At 43.5% G+C, this 19251-nt stretch overlaps 2 protein-coding genes across 2 annotated transcripts in view; one reads left to right on the forward strand and one right to left on the reverse strand.

Annotated features, from left to right (window-relative positions):
- Window positions 1–894: 894 nt before the first annotated feature.
- Window positions 895–5175, reverse strand: ddx10 (DEAD (Asp-Glu-Ala-Asp) box polypeptide 10). The gene is made up of 2 exons (XM_068707775.1): window positions 3451–5175; window positions 895–2867 (listed from the first exon to the last, which is right to left on the reverse strand). Exons 1-2 carry the CDS (start codon window positions 4798–4800, stop codon window positions 1728–1730), a joined length of 2490 nt encoding a protein of 829 aa, XP_068563876.1. The 5' UTR covers window positions 4801–5175; the 3' UTR covers window positions 895–1727.
- A 1617-nt stretch (window positions 5176–6792) lies between these two features.
- szt2 (SZT2 subunit of KICSTOR complex) overlaps window positions 6793–19251 on the forward strand; it is a 92983-nt gene continuing 80524 nt past the window's right edge. The window contains exons 1-15 of the mRNA XM_068707778.1: window positions 6793–6927; window positions 7812–7937; window positions 9054–9227; window positions 10302–10472; window positions 10786–10908; window positions 12560–12722; window positions 14107–14213; window positions 14388–14598; window positions 15444–15614; window positions 15707–15938; window positions 16017–16146; window positions 16976–17121; window positions 17238–17390; window positions 18116–18230; window positions 18999–19204. Coding sequence (XP_068563879.1) covers window positions 6904–6927; window positions 7812–7937; window positions 9054–9227; window positions 10302–10472; window positions 10786–10908; window positions 12560–12722; window positions 14107–14213; window positions 14388–14598; window positions 15444–15614; window positions 15707–15938; window positions 16017–16146; window positions 16976–17121; window positions 17238–17390; window positions 18116–18230; window positions 18999–19204 — 2252 coding nt within the window. The 5' untranslated portion in view covers window positions 6793–6903. The remainder of the gene's footprint in view (window positions 6928–7811; window positions 7938–9053; window positions 9228–10301; window positions 10473–10785; window positions 10909–12559; window positions 12723–14106; window positions 14214–14387; window positions 14599–15443; window positions 15615–15706; window positions 15939–16016; window positions 16147–16975; window positions 17122–17237; window positions 17391–18115; window positions 18231–18998; window positions 19205–19251) is intronic.

Below are 19251 nucleotides of genomic sequence, written 5' to 3' on the forward strand. Positions count from 1 at the left end.
CTTTCCCCTAAATACTCAGATTTTCTAACATTCACTTGTGATATAGGGCCATCTCTCTCATTCTGGTGTTGACATTTTATTATCTTTTATTATTAGTCGTGCTGTTTTGTGTCTTTATTTATCTGCTTTGTTGTAAACTGCCAACAGGCCTCTGCCGTCAAATAGCTTTTATAACATTGAATCTATTAAACGTGGTCAAAAGAAGCAGTTTCTATTTTGTGAGTAAAAGATGGGTGCAGTTTTCATTTTGAAACTCCACAGGCTGCACATTAATAAATTAATATAGGGTAGTATAAAAATGAATGTATTGATGTTAAAATGTTTACTACTTTGTTCAGGATCATTTCTTAAAACTGTCTGAATCCCTTTTTCCAACAGCAGAATCGGGTGGGGAATTTTCTATTTGAAGTTCATTTTCATTTAGTTTTAGTTTTCAGAAAGTTTGCTAGTTTGTGTGAAGGAATGGCCATAATCACATTTTATTTGATAATCAACTTTAGTCATTTCACTCAATCATCACCTGCAGTTTGATCTCGACCTCAGCTAACAGTCACACCTGAGCTCTAAGCCTGGTGAAGTAACCTTTGATCCACTACAATATTCACTCATACATCACTATTAGTGATTTAGCTAAAACATTCATGTTCATTTCATTTATTTAAATATTATTACCATCTGTTTATTTAGTTTACGATGCCTCCCCTGGTGAGGACTGCACTGCCGACCAGGCCACTTTAAGCAGTGATTGGTCAGGTGAGTGGAGGCGGGGTTTGAACCTCTTGACTGACTGTTAACTACATCACTTCTAATCCTACAAATGTCCACAAAAACATGCCTGCAGCTCTAATGAATGTGGTCAAATACCATTTCAAAACATTAAACTGAACACCGAAATGAGCAATACAAATGATTTAATAGAATAACTCTTTAGCTTGGGTTTACAAATGTCGATATAACAAAGGCTGCAGTACAAACTGGAGTTGTGGAATGTAGACAAATTAGTCAAATATTAGTTAAATCTGATCAGACCTGAGCAACACAGTCCTGATGAAGCCCATTAGAGTGAAACTTAATGTTTAAAAAGGTGCTAAATATACGAGATTGGTAGCATTTTATATAACCGTTAGGCTAGAAGCTAACAGAGCTAATACTGTATACATGAGGGGGGACCGGAGGGTGGGCGCTACGCTTCCATGACGACGCTGTCGTTAAGGACGACATCATCAGCTGCAGTGCAGCACGCTCACACCAACTAACATGCAGGTATATAACAAAGCACTACACACAGAGGGAGACTTCCTTATCTGATCTGTCAGACATCTTTACATAAATAAGTTGTTTGATATATATATATAAATGCACTGAATCCTGTATATTGCACCTTTAAAGATGTTAAATAACTTTATTTAGTCAGGTATATTTAATTTCACAGACCAGAAAGATTTGAAGCCAAGTCTTCAGGAGGCTTATTGAAAAGATGGTACTGGTTGCATTGTGGGAGTTGTAGGGTCTTGACCCATTCTACGGACTAAAGATCAGCCCCGGATGCTTCACGACATGTCTCTTAAAGAGTCCAACGTTATGGATGTGCAACACTAACGCTTTAACTTAGTCACTCTTCAAATGTGAACACGATCCAGACTGTCAGACTTCTGTTTTCTCGTCGGACTTTGTTGTTAGAACTTGATTAAACTGAGTTCGTACTGTTTTTAAATCCCCCGTCTCCTCTAGCTCTGTCCTCCTAGCAGATGCATGACCAACTGCTCGTCCTCAGCCAGAGAGAGGCCGGTGTCCAGAGCTTTGAGCTCATCGTTCTGTCGCCTCGCTTTCTTCCCCGCTGTGAGCTGCTGCTGCTCCTCCTCCTCGCTGCTTTCTCCGCCATGCTGCCGCTTGGCTGCCGTCACCTCCTCCTCTCCGGAGTGCAGTTTGTCAGGGTCCGGCAGAGTGCTGGGGTCAAACTCGTCTTCGCTGTGGTTGGCGAGGTACGCCACCACCTCGTCGTCCTCCTCGTCGTCCGATTTGCGTCCGTGCTGCTTGCTGGCCTCCCTCCTGGCCGCCTTCGCCTTCAGCCGCTGCTCTCTGTGTTTGGCTTTCACTTTGCGGCTGTACTCCTGCTTGTCGAACGCCTGGTCCTCACGTTTCAGCCTCTCCCTGGCCTTCTCCATGTTGATACCAGAAACCCCCTCCTCCTCATCATCCTCTGCTTCGGTTACTGCCCGTTGGACCGGAGGCCACAGCTGCACGGCTTTCCCTTCCTCGCTGAACGCCACTTTGGTGTTAAGTTGGAAGTTTCTCTTGAGGGCCCTTTTGGCTTCTTTGAACTTGGTCTCTTTTTCCGGGTTACTTTTGGAGACCTCCTCAGGCTCGTCAGAACTCTCTGCATCCCCCGTCAGGTTGAAGACATCCTTCCTTTTGACCGTCAGCAGGTCCAAGTCTCTCAGATCGTTGTCACTTTCGTCGCTATCTGCACCGAGATGCAGTCCCTCTCCTTCGTTGCCACTTTCCTCATCATTGTCTAAATCTTCTGACTCTGAGCTCCGACTTTCCTCCTGAGGAACGCTTCCTCTCAGCTGGGCCTTAAAGCTCCTCAGCTCTTCCTCCCCTTCAGACTGCTCCCCCTCTTTCTCGGCTCTCTGTGCCTGAGCTTTGTTCAGGAAGCGCACCCTCGGAGCCACGGCGAGGCCCAGAGAAACGGCGTACTCGTGGATCTGGAGCTTTAAGACGTCGAACACCTCCTTGTTCTTCATCAGGTAGATGGAGCGCAGGTAGGAGACGAAGCACCTCTGAGCCCTCTCCTTCTGCTCTGTCTCCTGGGCCAGAAAGGCCTGCAGCTTCTGCTGGACATTCTGCTGCTTGTCTGGGTTCACCTGGAACCAAATCAGAGAGCAAAATGAGGCAATATAGATGTCTGCTGCTCTTTTATTGTTGTACTCAAATCTATACGTTTATATGGCAATTAAAGGCATCCTGAGGAGTTTGTGGAGTAATATTCTGATGAGTGGATACCTATTTTGTGAGTATCTCATGCCCAAAACAAATGTTATTGTACAAAATGAACAATAACAATCTTAAAGATGCAAAAATGTTTTATAATAAACGGTGGCTTCCTCTGCTCTCCATCTGCTGCTGATGTGACCAGACAAACAATCTCTTTATTATGGTCTATTTTCTGATGTATGGTGTGTGATCTAATTTGCACCGTCATGCTGTAAAATGTCTGTTTAATGTCTTTGGCTTTAAACTGAGATAGACCGTTTCAACAAAAATGCGTTGCTAGACAACTTTTGGGATGTCATTTGCATACACCCCGACAGTACTGGGACACATTAGGAATGTTTACCACTGTGAAACGGTCTATAATACAATGTAATAAGTAGCCTGAAAAGGACTTTCCTGCCCACTGTGTGAGTGAGAGAGAGAATGTGATGTGATGGATGCACGAGGTCCCACCTGGATCTTATTGATGGGGACCTTCTTCTCTTGCAGCTGGCCGACCATGCCCTTCTCCTCCGAGGGGAGCAGCAGCAGCAGCGCCTCCCCGCCCTCCTTGTACCGGGCGGTCCGGCCCACCCGGTGGATGTAGGTGTCCGCGTCCTCCGGACAGTCGAACTGCAGCACCCAGTTGACCGCGGGGAAGTCCAGGCCCCTGGCGGCGATGTCGGTGGCGAAGAGCACGGCGTTCTGCTTCCGGAGGAAGTCGTTGTAGACCTCCACCCTCTTCATCTGCTGCTGCTTGCCGTGCAACGCCAAGATCGGCATGCCGGGTCTGAGGCGGCAGAGGACCCGGAACAGGTACTGCACCTCCTTGCAGCAGGCGAAGAACACGATGATCTTCTTCCTCAGGTGGCTCCTGATGAAGGAGTAGAGCATGTTGACCTTCTGGTGGAGCTCGCACACCACGTAGCTCTGCTCCAGGGTGGCTGGCGTGCTAAACTTGGCCTTCTCGTGAACCCACACGTACTCCGGGTCCTTGAGGCTGAGCCGCGCCAGGTCTTTGACAGACTTGGTCTGCGTGGCGGAGAACAGCAGCGTCTGCCGGGACTTGGGCAGGTTCTCCATGATGGCGTTGAGCGTGTCCGCGAAACCCATGTCCAGGATGCGGTCCGCCTCGTCCAGAACTAGCATGTGGAGGTCGGAGGCGTGGAAGGTGGCCGTCTCGTCCATGTGCTGGAGCAGCCGGCCCGGGGTGCAGATGACGATGTTGGTGCGGTGGATCCTCTCCGACTCGCTCTCGAGGTCCTTCCCGCCGATGATGAGCCCCGCGGAGAACTCGTGGTTCTTGCCCACCTTGCGGAGCACTTGGAAAGTCTGGTAGGCGAGCTCTCTGGTGGGGGATATGATGAGAGCACCGAGGCCGTCCATGGAGGTCCACTGCTGGCGATACAGACACTCCAGCACCGGTATGAGGAAGGCTAAAGTCTTTCCGGAGCCAGTCTTGGCCGCGCCGAGAACGTCTTTACCGAGCAGAGCGAAGCCGATAGTCTGTCTCTGGATCTCCGTAGGCTGTCGGTACTGAACCCCCTGCAAACCTAGCAAGGTCTTCTTTGAGATGGGGAAGTCTGAGAACTTCACCGCCTCCTTGGCGTTGATGTCTCCGTACCTGCTGACGAGCCTGTCGATGTACTCCCGTTCGACCTTCCACTCGGGCTTCTTCTGAGCCGCTCTTTCTCGCTTCACTTGTGCTTTCGTCTTGTTGTATTTTTTCTTCCATTTCTCGAAGTTTTTGACGGGGTCGGTGCCGTCTTTCATCTTCGCGGGTCTAGGGTTCTTCCCGGTGGGATTTCCACCCTTTTTCTCCATGTTTTAAGATATACGGAGCAAGAAAAAAAGAGTTAAAAACGCACAGGCTGTACCTTCTGCTAAACAGCGTGGAGAAGACAGTTCTTCGTCGCATGTACCATCGCGTCATCATCATGCGTCGGAGGATCATAGGCCCCCAGTTTTACCTGTCAGGCAGCACTTAGTTCCTCTTGAAATAAAACCTTCAAAACAGAGCACTTAGAACAGCTGCTGTACGATCTCCCTGTCATATTCTCTGCTATCATATTTGTTTTTGATTGTTGCATTCCTCTAGCTTGACTTTTTAAATGGACAAGAGCTGCAGCAATTTCGATTTTGATTATTCAATCGGTAGAAATTAGTTGGCAACTATTTTCATAATTGATTCATAGTTTTTGTGTTTTTTTCTTCAGAAAAAGATGTCAATTCTGGCTCTTGCTTCTCAAATGAAATGCAATTTGAGGACGTCAACTTTGGCTCTGGATTGATTGAGAAGGGCATTTTTCATTATTTCCTGACCTTTTATTGACCAAATGACTAATTGTTTAAATCAGAAAAGAACTGACCGATGAATTAATGTTTAAAATTGTGATAATAAATATCACTATCCGTTACAATAAGTAGTAAAGTAAACAATATAATACAATAATTCTATTTGATTGAACATCTATTGTTTTTTTCGTACACATAATGTATGCAATGCGTTAAGTCGATTTTCCTCTTTATGGATCTTCTGACGCTACCTGTAAAGCTCAACTCAGGGCAAAAAAATCTCCAACCCATTAGGAGTCGCACTAGGTAAAAAAAAAAATAAAAAAATAAAGCCAGGCAAATTGCTAAAAAGGAAAAAACCTCTAGTGTTTAAGGCACATTGGGACAAATGGGAAGAAGAACTGAACAACCTGGGCAACATTCAGCTCGTTTATCGAGACATTTATGTAGTTTCGGTTTTCCTAACAAAAGTTCCCTTTCCATGTTTTAGTTTTAACACATTTAAGGTGTGTCAACTATAACGGTGGCTTTACTACTCTGACTGTCTGATGTATAAATCAGTTGCTCTAACAGTCTTCACTGTTAACTTGGTACAGTATTTCCATAGACTGTTCATGTGTAATTTCACTAATTAGTTGTCTAGTCAGCCGTTCTGCTGTGTTCCTCCCGGAGAAAAAAAAGAGAAGTGGCGACTCTTCCGGTCACATGTCGCTTAAAAACAAGATCCACGGAAGTTTAATGAACGTCATTTCAAAACAAAAGTTTATAGTCGAACCAATTGATAGATGGATACAAAAAATCCTCAAATCAAAACATGAAAATATGAATAAACAACATGGTTTGCAATATTGTTAGAGAATATAAAAGGCATGCTACAAAATACCGCCCATTGAAAAGAAAAATTTAAAAAATAAACTTGGATATAGACACTACTGTGACAAAAACTATCACTGTTATGACAGCATTTCTGTTGGTGGCTTGATTGTGTAATGTTGGTTGCTGAAAAAAATGTAAATCCCTTTTGAAACAATTGATTTAGCAATATGTTTAATACATAAAACGCCCTCTATCTCACCTTCCTTCAACAGAGTATATAACTAGATTCTTCACAGAAAGTTAAGGTTACTCATAAAATGTGAGTAACATATATAAAGTATAGAGTAACTGTTCTTTTTCTATTGATGACAATGACAAAATATCCTCTGTAAAAATGACCTCTTGTCATATCAAACCAATTGAAAAATATATGATAAGGTCAAATGTACGCGCTCTGAAAAAATATCTTGGATAATATTACTGATTGCTCATAATTAAATGACTAAATTAATTTCTTACATATGCCAGGTATATGCTACATAAATACAATGTAGGAGTGCATTAACAGAAGACACTATATCACTAGAATATCCATGTTTCCATATTCGTGTAGTACGTTTTATTTTGAAAGATTGGACCGGATAATGTAAGCCCTGTCACCCTATCGAGCTGACACTTCTCCACGAACACCCATGCGAACACCTGACAAGACCGATGATAAACAAGTATTGGGACGTATTATTTCTCCCAAACCAAAGTGAAGGTTCGTCAGCTGAGGCTCGCTAACGTCCCCGCTGTCCATATGCTATACACGGCATGGCAGAGAGACAGGACAACGAGGTAACAGTACCTGTATTCTGCGGTAAAAAGCACAGGGGTTGCATTTAGTTAAGAAAATAAGCGCACATTTTCTATTTGCGTGTTCGTCCTAACAGTTAGAACTCGACAAAGTCCCGTTTGAAGTGACGCTTAAAAATAGAATAGTCTCCAGCAAAACAAAGCTTTGCTAACACCTCCGGGCGAATAGAGACTTGTGCTAGCTGTACGTTAGCTAAGTAGCTAGCAATAACAAGTTGACACGAGCCACGTTAGGTCTCTCGTGACATTACAGTTGAGATGTTTCCCTGTGTTTCTGGCCCGTTAGCACAGAGCTTAGGTCATACAGTGCTTTAGGTAAATACGGTTTTCACCCAGCACCAAGTTATCTGAGTCAATAAGAGTGGTTAGTGTTGCTTTGTGGTAAGGTAAACATGTATTATAATTATTACATTACATTAGACGTTCTGTAAATTAGCTAGATCTAACGTTATTGGTCAACATCGGTGCAAGTAACCCGTTAAAATGCATTATATTTGTTGAAATGCTACACACTTCATGCTAGTGTCTATGTGGAATTTATGGGGTTAGCGTCTATAACAGGAAGACTATTAACAAAAGCAGACATTTGATTGAAGAAGAAGCTAGTCGTGGCTTTGGGGTAGCTATACTGTGAACACTAACATCCATCAAAGGTCTTCAATCAGAATTTTGCAGCTGTTTAACTTTGCAAGCAAGGAAACGTGATGGACTTTGAACTGCCACATTTTAAAATTAAATTTGGTGTTAAAATAATTTTGAGGCTAAGCCAAGCGCTGTATGTTTCAGCCATGATCAAGCCACTTGGCAATTCAGATCAGTGAGCAACAAAGAACTCTGAACATGTACTGTATGTCTCTCATGGGAAGGTGGAGGAGGCTGACCGGATCTACCTGCTGATGAAGGAGGAGTATCGGATCTCTAGGAATGTGCGTCTGGCGTGGTTCCTTGGTAAACTCAACCAGGTCATCTGGCCAGCATCAAAGCCTGAACTGGTGAGTTAACGCTGCCCCTTACGTCCTCTTCCTGTCCTCATGGAGGCCCAATAGCACAGAGTTTGAAAAGAGGATAATGGTTTGCCGCTCTTGTTGGAAGTGATGAATGCAACCATTAGTATGCTGCTGCTGTTATGTAGCACGGCTGATGAGAGAGTAGAATGTGGTTTGATTAACCAAGAGCACTATTCAGGAGACAGGAGGTGTATCCTTTGCGGAGGTTTTCTTTCGTCACCTGTAACAGATAAAAATTACACAAAGCTGGAATAATGTCAAACCACAGCAGGACTCTACAAATGTAACTGCTCCTTTTTTATTCGTTGTTGGAGTTATTTAAGATGATCCATCTTTCTTCCCTTCACCGTTTGTCTTATAATCGTGACATGTTTCCAGGTGCAAACAGCTGCTGTCGTCAAATTGTTATTGACGACATTCTCTTGCATTCAGCACTAATTTGCTGTATTTCAAGTTGTCATATATGAATTGCTATTTTGTTTATTATTTTGAAGCCACTGGTCGCTGAAGATCCTTTGCTCATCTCATTTGGAGTCAGACGGCATGTTCTGCCTGTCGCTGTGTACGGCTCCACCGACAGGAGCACATCGCCCACATCAGCACGACTTCATCCCCAAAATGCAGAGTCATTATTATGAGCGTTCTTCTTCTCAGATGGTTGTGCTGCGCAGAAGAAAAACTGCAAAGCCTTTCCAGAACTGATGCCTTTACTTGGAAGACTTTGTGCAACTTCATTGCTGAAAATGGACATTTGGACAGAATGATCGCTGCAAACACAACATAACGGCATACTGTCTTATCGCCTGTATCCTCAGTGTATCAGTTTGGCAGTTTATACAAACTTAGTTCTGTGTACTTAACTCTGTTTGCAGTGCATTACAGATACACTGCTACTCTGCTTATCTTCCAGTATAATGCTATGGCATAAGGTACTAGTTGCACAGTGACACATGCCAGTAAGGATTGGCATATGCCACTGGCACATAACTTTTGTGTGTGCTATGCTGGTTAAACACCAATGCCATACCAATAGCACTGTTAGTGCAGTGTATATAAGTGCGAATATATTATGTGTATCATTGACTCTCGCTTCATTTACAGCTGAACTCGGAGAACGAATTGGACTTGCTGAGCATCTTGCCTAAAGGATGGCAGACGGATTTCTCCCCCACCATGTACCCCTACATGTTGGTGCCGTCCACCCGAGCCACCTTCCTGGCCCGGAGGTACCGCTTCATCATCGAGCTGGACCTCAGCCCCTCCACAGGGATAGTGGTAAGACTTAAACACGGTCTAGTGGCTGGTAGCTAACTTGTTCCCTGAATGAACGAGGTTGTCATAAATGAGATGGAAAAGTGGTTGGAGTGTTCCTCTCCAAACCACAAATATATGAATCCATTATTGTATTTTGCTCTATAAATTCTTCATGGTGGAAAACATATCTCTTTTTATTGTATCTTTAATGTGCTACTTACAAAAATATCTAACACCTGCTGGCACTTCAACGTTTGGATGGGATTGGTCATGCCACAAAAAAACAATTGTCAGTTGTAATACTTGTGTATACAAAGTGCAGTGAAATCTTAAGAGACACCAGATGCTGGTCAGTAATTGCCATCCTGTGCTCGACTTATGATAGTACAGTTCTAGTTTGAATATTATGGTAAAGATAATTTAAGGCTTAGGTCTTCAACTTGCAGCTCATCCTGTCAGACCTTCGTGATCCCAACAGGATGGGATGTAATGGCTCGGGGTTCCCCGGAAATTTGCCCTTCCTAAGTCCCGCCTCTTTTCGCGTCCCTTTTGTTATTTGCTACGTCTGTTCAGAGGTAGCATCACTATGTGAGTCACATGACATTGGTATCACAGTCTTCGTGGACACATTATATGGTCGCAGTTACTACGTGGAGTAAGTCAAAGCGCTGCTGTCGCTGCACGTCGGAGTGACTCAGGACGGGGTAGCTCCTCTAAAACTCCCCAGCATTGTATCTATGAGGCCACATGACGGCGAGGACTGAAGTAGTATGTTTATGCCTCCGCACTGGAGACAGCCGTGCACTGAGGCATCATGTTTTCTGGTGGTCTGTACGGGGGACATTTCTTCAAATTTTCACAAACGTTCACTTGGAATGAAGATTGAACCGATTAGATTTAGGTGGTTTTGTAAACCCTCTAGGTACTCCAACTCTAGTTGCAAACACAAGACACTTGCAGCCCTTTCATACTGCAGACAGATATTACCTGGATCTGCTGAATGTGCATTATGTTTGACCCACTCATATGAGACTGCAGTGCTGATAGCAGGAACGAGTTGTGTATTTGAGGTGTGTTTTGTTTGGCTTTCTGCAGGATGACAGCACCGGAGAGATGATCTTCGACGAGGTGTTCCATGCCCTGTCCAGGTGTCTGACTGGTCTGGCTCAACCCTTCAAAGTCCCTGGAACCGATCAACCGTTCAAGCCGAAGATCTTCGTCACCATCTTGGCGTATTCGTCAATCATTGGCCTCACGTCCCATCAGGTCATTAGAGTAGTTCGCGGGTCATCCTGTTTTTATTCACTGGTGTTTTATGTACACATGTTTGTATCCAGATGTACATGAGCCTTTGAATGAATGATTTAAGATTAACATGAAGTTAATCTTAGATACAGTCCTCAGCCACCTACAAATCTTTTTAAGCTGTCGGTACTTGCAAGTTCAGTTTCGTCCAAAGTGGAATGCTGAAACTAAATGGATTCAGTCAGGAATTTGAAGGCAATGATAAGTGACCACTATGCTGTTAGCGACCCAGATGTTGTTGCAGTCCTTTTGACAGCCTTGGTTCCCCCTGCAGGTTCTGGTTCAGGGCTGTCAGCTTGATAGAACGGACCTGGTTGAGTTCCTGCATCACATCTACCAGCAGCTCAGAGCAGTGGAGAGCAACATCGCAGAAGTCCTCCATCAGCAGCATGAACAGGCGAGTGCTCACCAGCAGTATTTAAATTGTATTTTAAGATGTTGACGAGGAAACAACAGATCTCATTTCAACAAAGTTTGTCTCCTTCATCAAAAGCAATACAAATACTTTCATATGGATCCTTTCTTATCAATATTGTGAATGTATCTAAACTCTTATTGCATAGGACTGGTGGTATTTTATGTGTTTATGGTGACTCAATCCTACAAACACTGTTCTGCTGCCACAAATGCTCACTAGAGAAATGTGGATTAATCTGCCCAACAAATGCACTATATCCTCCCGTTTTAAGTAAAAAAAAAAATATATATGTATATGATATATATTTCAGATGTCATTTTAATATACTGTAAAGAAAAAATTTAGGAAATCATTTAGCCTTTTTTTATTTTTCATATAAATGGTTTTTATGATGTGTTTCTAAAGACACAAATCTTCAATGGGATTGGAGCAGAGAGCACAGACAGAGCAGGGAAGTCAGAAGGTATTAAGAGACTGACTGTTATAAAGCTCATTGTTGGTTCCCTTTTGGAGATTTGTTGACATTCAGAAAAATACAGAATAATGCCCGTCTTATCCTTTAATGTTTTGTCGTTTATAGAGAGTTTAGAAATAACAAGGTGCCTTTAGGTAGAAGGAACGTGTCTGAGGGATACATCTACTGGATCTTTTAGTCTCTAGGTTGGAGCCTTCTGGAGGTGTTGTGGGTCTGATTCATACCGACGCACTGTTCTGTACACTGATTGGAGGTGACCTCACCATAACCCCAGAGGCAAACCTATACTTCTATAAACTCTGATTAGCTGGCTGGTGACTGGTGTCGCCTGTCTCATATCCTGATGTCTTGATGCGTCACAGCTCAAGAAACACTTGAAAACAACTGTTATAAAGCCTGACATTCCAGGATCAAGAATTCCCTGAGTTGAACCGGATTTGGGTTGCCTTGTGGACTCGTCCACTGATAATTCAAGTCATGGTTTAGAGGGCAGTCCTAATTATGTTCCGCCTGTGCCTCATCGCCATCATCTTAATTAAGAAAAGCAGTAGTGATATGCAAACAGTTACCCATTGTCTTTGCCTGTTGTCACTGTTTACCGTGGGTGTGCCAACACTCACAACAGTGGCATAAAGTGAGTAAAAATGCCACCTACATCGTTTTCAACTATTTACTGGACTCAACAGGAACTTTTAAAAAGGGTTGCCACGCCGTGCATAACTTTTGGTTGCTGAAATGGAAAATGTGTTCGCAATTTTTTGTCACCTTATATTTTGAGTAATTAAGCTACTGTTATACATATATGTGTGTTATTCGTATACATGTCATGTGTGTGTCGTACATGCTTTGCTGTATAATTTCCCATCCAGCTCAAAGATGCCAGGATACAAGAATTAGTTGCCATTTTCTCAACCTGGCAACCCTTATTGTTGTGCCCTGATTGATGTGACTTTGTGTCTGTGCTTTTGTTTTTATTGGTACCCTTGACAAGGGGGTGGGGTCAGTTACCATTTACAGACTGCCTCCCTCTTCATGCCCCATGTCAGTAGTTTTACTGGTTGGTGTCAGGAGTCTAACATCAAATCCTGTCTTTTTGTTGTTCTCCAGTGTTGATGAAGATATATATCAATGTATTTTTTTTCCTGTGCCTTTCAGTCTGTGGAGCCAGTCCAGAGCTCCAGTCTCCATAGCAACATCCCGGATGAGCAGCCCCACAGGAAGCAAGGCATTTCAATGGTGTCAGCTGATATGGGTCTGGTCAGCATGGTGCGCCAGGGCATCCTGGCCCTTCAGCTGCTGCCCCCAAACTCCAGCGCAGGTACTTTTGTCCTTTAGAACCCAAAGTTATCATTTCTCAATCAAGGGGTGGTCTTCGGGGTTTGGGGTTCCTCCCTTGTTGAGTTGCTGAGTTGTTTTTTAGAAGCACTTTGAAGGAGTCCAAACCCCTCTAAGAACCAGGCCTTTGACTGGGCAACTCCTGCATCACTAACAGCAACACAATTATTATAAAATGTATATTTACACAAAGATGCATATATATATATACCAACACACACTTACCTACATACAGTATACTCAAATATACACAAATCTAAAGTAAACAAAGACTTGTGCAAGAGAGGTAGGAAGCTACAAGAACCCAATGCAAGAGAAACAAAACCCCCCTTGGGGACAATAAAGTCATTGATTGTGCTTTCAGAGTGTTGCTCTGACATTATGGGGTTCTGAGGTTGTTTCTGCCTGCACTTTGTTTCCTGAGCGTCTTTGGACTAACAGTTAGGCAGTTTCTCCCCGTTAAAGGGTTTTTCTTGTTCCGGGGACAGAGGATGTCGTGTGTGTACAGACTGTAAAACCCTCTGAGGCAGATTTGTGATTTTGGGCTATACAAAATAATTTGAATTGAATTGAATTAGGCATGTAGTCAAGCCCACTCACAGAAGTGGGGACACGGTACATCCATGTTCAATTCCCTGTTTGTAATTCCCACACAAATCCATATTAAGGTCCGGAGAGTGTCATGTTTTGGTGACGGCAGTCTGAGAGCTCAACGCACGGCAGCTTAAGAAAACACAAGCAAATGAAGAAAAGACTTGCATTAATAATTTGACTAGACAATTTCAGCATTTCGAAAGAAATGCTAAAAGTGAGAAAACACGACCAAATACAGATACGCTGCAAGTCACACAGAATACAAAAAGCTAATGATAGGCTAGAGTAGCAAATATCTGCAATGACATCTGGATCATGAAATCATTACCTCATTTTGGAACTGGATGGTCAACTTTAGGAACTAACCACAAACTGGGTGGGTTCATTATTTTTAGTTATGTAACCATTTTTTGTTGTTGTGTGACTTGCAGCATTTCTGTATTTAGTTGTGTTCTGTTTTTTTTTGCAGCGTGCATGTGTCTGTATGTGGTTGTGTTTTTTCCCCTTTTGCAGCATTTCTTTTCGGATTGCTGCACTTGTCAAACTGTTTTCTTCATTTGTCTTTTCTGAAGTTGCAGTGGCTTGAGCTTTCAGGCCCACTATATCATAAAGCCAAAATATTTTTGCATGAAATTTCCATCTGGCACTTCTGAAGGGATCATACCTGTTGTGAAACGCCACACTGGAAGTCATCTTTTACACTTTAAAGCACCTCATGTGACTTCATCGCGCTTCACAATAAGAATTACTTTTTGAACTTGTGTCTGTTCCAGGTATCATCATAATCACAGATGGAGTGACGAGTGTTCCTGATGTGGCCGTGTGTGAAACCCTGCTGAACCAGCTCAGGAGTGGAACCATTGCCTGCTCCTTTGTGCAGGTAAAGACCACAACATGTCCACGTTTGTCACTTGTCTAGCTTCTTCTTTCGAGACAGTGTTGTCAGTGTTTTGCATGTCGACGTAGTGACTCCACAGTGGAGTCTTGATCGTGGATGGAGGAGACATTGTACTGAAGCCTCTGACTGCTCTTCTTTGACTTCATCCGTCTCCAGGTTGGCGGTGCGTACTCTTACGACTGCAGCTTTGGCTACATCCCCAACGTAGAGCTGATGAAGTTCATCTCATTAGCCACCTTTGGCTCATACCTGCCCAGCTGTCCTGACGTGGATCAGAACAGCCAGGAGATGAACACCTACCACAAGGCCTTCTTAACCTACTCCTTCCTCAACACCTCCGAGTCCATGAACTCCGAGTACTTCTGTGGTGAGACAGCTATGCATACTATGAAGTCTTGAAATTGAGTCTGTGTGTAGGTGTTACGCCCCCGTCGAGGGGTAGAAGGGCTCAACATAAGGGCTATTCAGTTCCTTCCCCGGTCCCCAAAACATAGACTGTATATAAGAAGTGGATGTAGTCACCACGAACGTTCAGTTTTGAAGCCTTGAGATTGGCTTGTTGGCTGTCTCCAACTTGTTTTCTGATTGTCTCCATCTTTTGGTGTTGGTCCGTCTCCATTTTGGTTTTTGTCTGTCTCCATCTTGGTTTCTGGCCTTCTCCATCTTGGTGTTTTGCCATCTCCATCTTTTTGTTTTTGGTAGTATAACTGCATGCTGAACAAGTCATTTTTAGGCAACCAAAATGTTTCAGTTAACTTTCATGAACTGAAAACACACTTTGAAAGAGTTAAAAGATCTAAGACTAAAAACACAGGCAGCATTTATTAATTTAAACATTCTGGTACCTGTTTCCTAGGTTCACATTAATTACAATAGCCATTAATGATTAGTAAGTCAAGAATTCATATGCTAATTTTGATAATTTTGGTGATAATTCTAGTGTGTTTTTTTATTTTAGGTGTGACCTATCTCGATGAATTGAAGGAAGAATATAGAACTTTACGGCCATTAATGGAGTCTATTTTACTCTATTTTAAATTAATTTCTTTCTTTTTTCTACTCTATGGTAGTTTTCTGGTGGGCTCCACTGACATTATTTCCGAGATAAAATGTAATACAACATAGGCGTATTGCTATTGACGATGATGATTATGATGGCTATGATGATGAAAATAAATGAGCCTACATACCAACTACTTCCCTGTTTTGTAGTTTCCCAGCACAAACTGTTCAATGAGCACCTGGTGTCAGCCAGCGGTAACCCAGCCCTGGTCATGAGGAGGAAGAAGCACACAGAGAAGGAAGTCCATGCTCATCTCATCAGCGTGGTGTCTGTGCGACTGAGGGAGGGCTACACCATCAGAGAGATCAGCCTGACTAAAGGTAAAGCGCCTCTCTTTCACATAAGTCTCAGATATCTGAAAGGTAGCTCATCAAGATAGAGCACCGATAGACCCGAGTCCTGTTTTCTTTAGGTGGGACTCAGCTGGAGGTCAAGCTGGTGCTGTTATGGAAACACAACATGCACATCGAGTACCTGGCAGCCGCCTCCTGGCCGCTGGACCCCGCCAAGAGAACCACCAGGGTGGAGGTGACGATGGAGGGGAGCTACGACATCCTGCATGACATCAGCTGCACCCAGAGGAAACCCATCACCAGCCCGTACCGCACATCTGTCATCCGGCGCTTCTGGAACACACTGCAGAGGTACACCTGTCCGAAGGACACCCTAGTGTCCAACATTAAATAATACTATATATAATCTGTTGCTCTGTGTTCTTCCAGCATCAACCAGACTGATCAGATGTTGGTGCACCTCCAATCCTTTAATTCAATACCTGAGAACTACATGATTCCTGAGAGCACCAAAAACGGAGTTCCGTTGTTCTACATCCCCCCCGGCTCCACTACTCCGGTACTATGCAGACCTCCATAGATCATTCCTAACCATGTTGAGAACACCTAGACAGTCTGGTCTAATAGAACTCCTAAGTGCAGATTTAACTAAATCTATAGCTTGCTTTTGTGAGCTTTTTTATGAAAAAAATATCTTTTGTATTGTCTTCCATTAAAGCCACTATAATCCCGTTCCCACTGGGCAAAATACCCGCTAACACCCACTAACTTCTACATTTTTCCTCAAGAGGAAGGTAGCAATCCTCATTCATTCCCAGGACAAATAACTGCAGTAGTCAAGCTTCAGCTCCGATCAGCCGTTCATTTTTGCGTTCCCTTTTACAGTGCGATGCTGTGTCACGTGTCAAGTAAATGTATAATAAATACTAGAAAGTTGCACTCAGTAGAGTGTAGATCTCCGCTAGGTGTGTCTGCAACGACCACCACTGTGAGACAATTGTGTGATTGAATGAATACAACCCACAATTGTCTAACTCCCCATCTAGACACCAATAGGCTGTAAGGCGTCGTTAAACACACTTCATTCAAACTCAAAAGCAAGCAGTGATGTATGCAGGCAAACACCCAAAAACCTGCATTTACGCGCTAATTTTGGATAAAGCAATATAAATTGCTGTGTCCAAAGTTTGGTACAACCACCAAAGTATATGATTCTACACACTATAGCTCGGCGCTGCAGTGCAAAATAGTTCATAGTCTACCAAAGAAATGGTCTGTTGAGCTGAGATTCAAAGACAGTGTTGAGTAAGTCAAGGTAACCAATGCATCCTCTCAGCCTTTCTTCTGTTGCCTGCCTCCTTCGGCTGAATGGTCTCCTCTTCGTCCAGGTCTTGTCCCTGCAGCACAGTGGATCCAAAGACTCCTCTCAGTCCCAGTTTGCTTCCTATTGGAAGCCCATCCTCTCCATGGATGCCAACTTCTGGCAGAGATGGCTGCACATGCATCGCATCACCATCCTCCTTGAACATGACATGTGAGAAAACTCTGCGTTTCGCCTTAATATCTGCCATATTTATTATGGCTCTGTCCATCCTGGTCTGTCCGTCCCTCATTACGTTCATCATTACGTTCATCATTCTGTCCCTCCAGGCCTGTCCCCAAACACCTGCACACAGCTGGAAACAATGGACGCTACAGCACCATTCAGTGTCGTATCTCCCACTCTGCCCTCACATCCCTGCTGAGGGACTGGAGCAGCTTCGTGCTGGTGGAGGGATACTCCTATGTCAAACTCATATACAGGTGAATACCACATGGGGTCAAGAGCTGGAGGAAACCTTTGTTGTTTTATGTGCTGGATACTGACACAAAGAGGATGTTTTTGGATCGGAGCTGGTGGAAGCTGATATTTCTGCCAGTATTTAGCATCTTCAGTTTTCTCAAAGTAAATCCTCCTCAACTGGAAATATTTCCCGCATAACTGTGTTCTCAGCAGGGTAAAACGCAGCCTTCACAGGAATACTCTACCACCTGAATGTATATCGGTTACTTATCTTGTTACCTTGAATTCTTTAAGAATACTTTTTATTGTGAACAAAGAATAAAAAAAAAAGAAGAGAAAAGCAGTGCATGCTGGTAAAGCCGGAGTGTTTTGTATAATAAGGATTTAGTGAAGATGCATGTGTTTGGGAAGTAGTGAGCCTACGACTGGATGAATAGGACTGGGATTATACCGCACGCGTTTGTAAAGATGTTTTCATATAGTTTTGCTGTTAAACGCCCCCCCCATTTACTTACTTCATTGATAAACAATTACATTTTGTTTTACGCTAGTGGTTCCCAATCAAGAGGTCGGGACCCCCCAAAGGATCTCAAAATCTATATGAGGGGGGTAACAAAATGATTAAATGGATAAGATTAGTCAAATACTAATCTCTTTAGGCTTTTAAAATACCATATAAATCCTATCTGTTCAAAATAATTTGGTTCTTGATATAACAAGGTTTAAGTGATTTGTGTCTCCACAGTTCGTCGGACCAGCCTCCCACCTCCTTCTACCTGGTCCGCCTCATCTCCAAGACGCCCTGCATGGTTCTGCGTCTGGGCTTCCCCATTGGTACACCAGCTCATGTCAGAAACAAGGTACATGCAGAAGGTTATTACAGTCCCAGGGACACTTCCAAACCAATGACTCCGCCTTTGTGAAGATGACAATGTTCCAGCCTGTGGTTATGTTGTAGTTTGTGTTGGATTGCATTGATTCTGTTTGTATTTAGCAGAATATTGTCTTATTTAGTCGATATTTTTTGGAAATGTAGCTTTAAAGATGAGTGCAGAAAATAATACAGCAGTAGACATCCATGTATAGATAATTGGAGTAACTACAGTACATTTGATGCAACGATCTTAACTCAAGGGATTTAGCTTTTTCACAGTCTTCAGCAGATGAGGACCATTGGTTAGAGGAGATGCAGTTTGGATTTGTTTGTCTACTGTTTCTTAGAGTGAAAACTCAGCAGTTATTACTGAAGCTAAACACACAATGTGTCATTTTCTGTCTCTCAATCTAAACAATAACAAAAGACGGAGCATGGTGACGTTGTGATGTTAGCATGGGATCATGGGAGTTGTTGTCGTCATCTCAGTCAGCATCTTCCGGTTAGATGAGTGTTCATCGTTCAGGAGGTTTTTAACCTGCAGAGGTTCAAACAGACCCGCAGATTAAAAACACTTAATAAAGCAGTGTCCCGGACATTTGACTTCCAGCTTTTCTTTCATCCGGCTGGTACAATAATTAGGCACCCAATCAATCAGTAAGGTGGCGCCGGCCACATCTGTACAGACTGTGGAAAAACGGGTTGCTGTATGTTTTCTGAGCTAACCTGTCCTGACGTTTGTGCTCTCCATCAGATTGTTGACGAGCTGCGAGATCAGATCCTCAAACTTCGCTTCCCTCAACGCGTTCAGAACAAAGAGGCGACCCCCAAGACCAAGAGGAAGGTTGTGGGTCATCCGTCGCCGTCCAAGTCTCCCTCCATCCCCGCCCCCAAACCGGCGCTGTCAGACAGGCCCTGTGTGGTGGTGCTCAACAAGCCTCTGGAGAAGCTGCTCATAAGGTCAGTGCATATGACAGCAGGGCATTCGCTTGCAGTGTCAGAATGCC

Source organism: Cebidichthys violaceus, unplaced genomic scaffold, assembly GCF_023349555.1.
Source record: "Cebidichthys violaceus isolate CVI_PGR_0920_01 unplaced genomic scaffold, fCebVio1.0.p SCAF_13, whole genome shotgun sequence".
Taxonomy (NCBI): Eukaryota; Metazoa; Chordata; class Actinopteri; order Perciformes; family Stichaeidae; genus Cebidichthys; species Cebidichthys violaceus.

Excerpts from the sequence above, each read along its gene's own strand:
- ddx10 (XM_068707775.1), bottom strand. The coding sequence starts at position 4,800 with ATGGAGAAAAAGGGTGGAAATCCCACCGGGAAGAACCCTAGACCCGCG. Across the intron at positions 2,868-3,450 it reads TCCCCATCAATAAGATCCAG|GTGAACCCAGACAAGCAGCA; the intron begins GTGGGACCTCGT and ends ATTTGGTTCCAG.